At 52.1% G+C, this 5052-nt stretch overlaps 1 protein-coding gene across 1 annotated transcript; it reads left to right on the top strand.

Annotated features, from left to right (window-relative positions):
* The first annotated feature begins 3204 nt into the window (after positions 1-3204).
* Positions 3205-4503, top strand: LOC124681880 (RING-H2 finger protein ATL16-like). Its single transcript, XM_047216661.1, has one exon. It carries the CDS (start codon positions 3315-3317, stop codon positions 4203-4205), a length of 891 nt encoding a protein of 296 aa, XP_047072617.1. The 5' UTR covers positions 3205-3314; the 3' UTR covers positions 4206-4503.
* The last annotated feature ends 549 nt before the right edge of the window (positions 4504-5052 follow it).

The raw sequence follows: 5052 nt of genomic DNA, 5'->3' as shown, positions 1-5052 counted from the left end.
TCCCAAGATTGGCCCGTACTTGCACGCCGTGCACACGTGTGCGTAAGCACGTCGCTGCCCAAGCTACTCTAGCACCTGTAGGCGTCATCGCCATCACCTGCCGACAACACGACATCATCGCCATCGCGGACGGCAACTAACCACGGGTTTACCTAGCTTAACGGTGTCAAGCACGGCGTAGTGGGCATCGAGGGGCAACCAGTCAGTAGGGCGTTCTCGTCTTAATGCAGGTCGGCTAAGAGCGCTACCTTAAACAACCCTCCGGACGTGAACCATAGCGGTGCCGCCGTGCCGGAGACCCGAGGATCACGTATGTACATCGACATATCGATGGAGGTGGGAAGCGAGGAAGACGTAGTGGAAGTCACACGGTTGTACTTCCTTTCGATGACGTACTTTTCGTTTTGGCCGGCTCGTGGGAAGGAGCCCGCGGTTCCTCTTATACATGGTGACTGTTCTCCTCCACGAACGCGTGGGAGGATGAGGCCTCGCTCACTGACACGGCGGTCCGGTGTCGACACGTTTAATCGGTAGCGTGGCGGTGGACGACGATCAGGCGGAGACGAAAACCGGACGGCGTCAACAATGGCCTGTCTCAACCGCCGCTAGATGCCTAGAAACATGCACGTCGTCTTGAGCATCGCAGCGCCCACCGTGACGGCGACAAGGAGGGATCTCAGATCGATCTCTTAGCACCCCGTGGATTTTCTTAAAACCAGAGGGTTTTCTCAAAAGGAATAGGTGTCATGTGTACTCACTAGAGTGATTTGGACCAATCTTGCACTCATATGACAAGTTAGTGTACCAGTTTACCACCACGATTTATAAGTTTGTGTATGAATCTGCACATCGTGCACAAGTTTATGTATGTGTGGTGTTATTAACTCATCTAGAATTTACAGTCCAGAGGTGGGCTTGCGTCTGAATGAATCGGCCGGTTAACGGTTATGAATATGATTCCTCTCAGCTGTGTACATGTGTTTCGGTCAAAGTCATGGTTGAGTGCGTGTATGCAGAAGCAAGGGAAGGAGCAGATGGATGCATGCGCATGTGTGAGTAGGATGGATCTGGATTGACCGCCGGTGTCTCGAATTAGATCGTCAAATCCGACCATGGCAGTTTGCTTAATTAGCTCCGTGTTCCGACCGACCCCTAGCTTATCCACGTGCAGCCACGCTTGGGTCTGGTGGTGTGTTGGGATAGTGGAGTGTGGCTGCGTTGACCAGCCGCGCACCGGCAACGACGCGCTGTATCATATCATGTAATGATCCGACGGGCCCACCTGCCAGACTCCACCCGAAACGGTCGGCGATGATGACCGGCGAGCGAAATGCGATCGCTGCGTGCTGCAGTTGCATGCGGTTGGTGGCGCCTGCTCCTTCACTTCCACGCTCTTTCTCCCGCAACAATCAACATCTCCCAGCTGACTCCTTCACGCGCGTATTTTAGCCAAGTGTGGATCACTTTTACGCTGCGTACTGAGTGCTTTTTCTTGAGAAAACCGTCAATCCATTAATAATCATCAACAAATAAAAACACCAAAAGCAATAGAAATTATATAAATATGTCTTTGGACCACCTAGAGGCAAGTATGAACACCGGAGCGAGGCGAAGGCGCGCCATCGTCCTCGTTCCTCCATCGCCAGGGCCGGACAAAGCTTATCAAAATATAGCTTATTGTAGTAGACATGCGGCATCATCGTGCTAAGGCCCCAAATGACCAACGACCATCAACTATCACCAATGATGAGAACTGTCGATGATCGAAAGAGCCAAACCTATAACCACATCGATGAACACGAAGATGGACCGAACTCATGAACATGTAACTCCACACGTCCCCCGTCATCGCTAGGCGCACCACGGGGGGGGGGGGGGTGGATAGGGCGGAAAGAACCTTATTATACCTTGAGGATGTAGTCGCCGTCTCAACATCAAAAGGAAGACGCTGAAAAACAACATAACAAAGAATGAAAGCTCTCGCTGAAGAGGGGTCGTGGTCCATCATGCCTCCAAAACTCCAAGTCTACCAAAGACAGAGCAGACCCGCCGACGAGAAGACGTAACCCTAGATGGCATTTACCCTATCGGTTATGTATCCTTGAGTCGTACGTGCCTAGGATACTTAATTTGCAGGGTTTTCTGCTTAACTAGTGATGACTACTATTTTAAACATAAGGCATTACACCCAACTTTAATTAATAAAGCCAATTACGGCAAGAATTACAAGATGATGAGGAAAGTAACTACAAAGATCACCCACAAAACAAGCACACAACATGTTGCACCATCGGAGCAATGCCTTCATCATCATCGAGCATAGACAGACTACTTCACAGGCGTCCCGTCCATCGACAAGAGGGCCCCTGCCCTCTCACCTAGGATCGAGGATGCCTTAAAATGAATACAACATGATGCATAGCTTGAAAATGTTTGGATCTTCGTCCACCGAAACATTCATTGATCGAGGTAAAGCGGAAGCGGAGGAGAAAAACGTGGCACCATCGAAGGAATGCCTTCATGACCATCAAGCATAGACTGATTGCTTCACAGTGCATCCTGTCCATCGTCAAGAGGGCCCCTGCCCTCTCGCATAGGATCGACTTTACCGACAAACGATGGAACGCTCATCCTAGAACTTGAAATGCAAATGAAAGCAAAAGACCATCAAAGAAGAGGAGAATTCGATCATGCCGCCACGGAGAAGCCTGCCACTCCGAAAGCCACAATGTCGCTGCCCAAACACCTCCCCCACGACGAATAGCTGAACAAGACCAAAGACTACCAAGGCACAGACCGAACGTGAGTTTTCACCCTGGGTCAATGGTGGAGGTCTTGATTCACAATAACGCCTACAAGAAGAGAAGCGGCGCTGGAGTGTTGACAAGTCCATCCGACTGGTTTCGTTTCCCACCCGATACCCATGCGGCAATGATCACCGACGCGGACGCGACTGCCTGCACGCGCGACATGTTGTGTGTACTAACTAGCAAGAGCAACTTCCTTCTTCAAAAAAGTCTCCCATGGCTGGTCAAGTTGGTTGCCAAAAAGGTCAAAACAACACGCAAACACGAAGGCGCGCGCAGTGGCCTTGTCGCTGACCGACAGATTCCTTCTCCGGCACTCGTCAATGGAGCGCGCGGAATATATAATCACACACGCTCTCTGCTACTCTAGTCGTCTTCAACCCAACCTCAGCAGGCACTCGTCAAATACCCGCATTGATCGATCTGCAGCTGCAAGAAGTAGTGGGTCGTCTCGCTTAATTGAGCACTACCTACGTCGTGCGAGCTCGATCGATCGGCTTCCACTCCATGGGCGCCCCGGGCACGCCTCAGTTCCCGGGCAACAGCTTCGTGATCCTCTCCGTCTCCGTCGTCGGCATCCTCGCCACCTCCCTCCTGCTCCTCTCCTACTACCTCTTCCTCACCAGGTGCGGCTTCGCCTCCTGGCGCCGCGACATCCACGACGACGTCGTCGCCACGCACCACCACCACCACGTCGTCTACGCCCCGGAGCCCGCGCCGCGCCGGGGGATGGAGGAGGCGGCGATACGGCGGATTCCCACGCTCCGGTACCGCAAGCAGCAGCCGCATTGCCCACAGCCCCTGCAGGTGGCGAGCGAGTGCGCGGTGTGCCTGAGCGAGTTCCAGGAGGGGGAGAGGCTCCGGCGGCTCCCGGCCTGCCTCCACGCCTTCCACATCGACTGCATCGACGCCTGGCTCCAGGGCGCTGCCAACTGCCCGCTCTGCAGGGCCGCCGTGTCTGAACCCGTCTGCCAGCCGCCCCACATTACAATCAACCACATCGACATCGTCGCCGTCCTCCAGGCAGATGCGTCCACCGCCAATGCCGACGCCGTGGTGATCGACATCGCCTCGCCGTCACCGGCAGGCAGGGGCAGAGGCAGAGCCAGCAGGATGAGCATGGGCGACGAGTGCATTGACCCGAGGAGGGACGCCGTGCAGCAGCCCATGAGAAGGTCCATGTCCATGGACTCGTGCAACGACAAGCACCTCTACCTCGCTCTGCAGAAGGCCCTGCGGCAGCCACACCACTCCGCTGCCCTCTCGGAGGACGGCAGCAAAATAGGGGAGAGCAGCGCCCCCGCCAGCCGGCAATCATCAGGGAGGTTGCGCCGATCCTTCTTCTCCTTCAGTCACGGCCACAGCCGGAGCTCCAGAAGCGCCATCTTGCCCATCTGACATTTGTGGCTCGCGCGTACCCAACTGTACATTACTCTGGTTGAACTTTTTTTTTTTTAGATCAACTCTGGTTGAACCTAGACTAGATGATATACTCAATCAGCTGGCACATTACGTACCCTCTATGATTTTTTCTCTGTTTTCGTGATCGCTTAGCCAGTTTTCCACTCTACTCGGAACGAACTGATATTCACTCAGTGATGCTGATCAAGTAAATGGAATCAGTCTTCCTAATGATTGACTAGATATCAATACCATACCATGTCCATGTGTACTCTAGTACCGGCTCGACTAACTGTATCTGAAACACCCCGCGAAAAGAAAAAGAAAAACTGTATCTGAAAGATAAAACAGATGGCTCAAAGCCTTTGCACTCTCCTAAAGATAAAACACCAATCTCAAACTTTCTCACTAACTCCTTGAGACGATAAATTGAGGAGAAATCCAAAAATAAAGATTGGGTACGAAGGTAGGAGGAGGTACGGCCGCGGAAACACATGATAATCGGCTAGTAGTCAAGGAAGCGCCAACAAAACGCACAAGGAAACCACGTAGACGAGCATGAAGGCTTCATCTTTCAAAAAACAAGATGAAAAGGGACAAAGGTCGTATGAGTTCCAGTGCTTTGGCTAAACCAAACGCCGGCTTTCGTTCCTGCCGTGGGAATTCAGTTTACTTTCCAGCTCAAAAGAAAATGAGAAAAACAAAACAAAAGGAGAATTTGGCAAATGAGTTCAGAGTTTAAAGGTCAGAGGTATTGGCCTCAGAGGTAAGGGTGGCAATGTTTTTTTAATAAAGGGCATTTTATTACTTAAAAGTATTAAGTATTACACTCAGCATCTGCATA

The sequence above is a fragment of the Lolium rigidum genome, chromosome 1 (genome assembly GCF_022539505.1).
Source record: "Lolium rigidum isolate FL_2022 chromosome 1, APGP_CSIRO_Lrig_0.1, whole genome shotgun sequence".
Lineage (NCBI taxonomy): Eukaryota > Viridiplantae > Streptophyta > Magnoliopsida > Poales > Poaceae > Lolium > Lolium rigidum.
The sequence above is the reverse complement of the archived record's forward strand: the minus strand, read 5'-3'. Positions and strand labels throughout refer to the sequence as shown.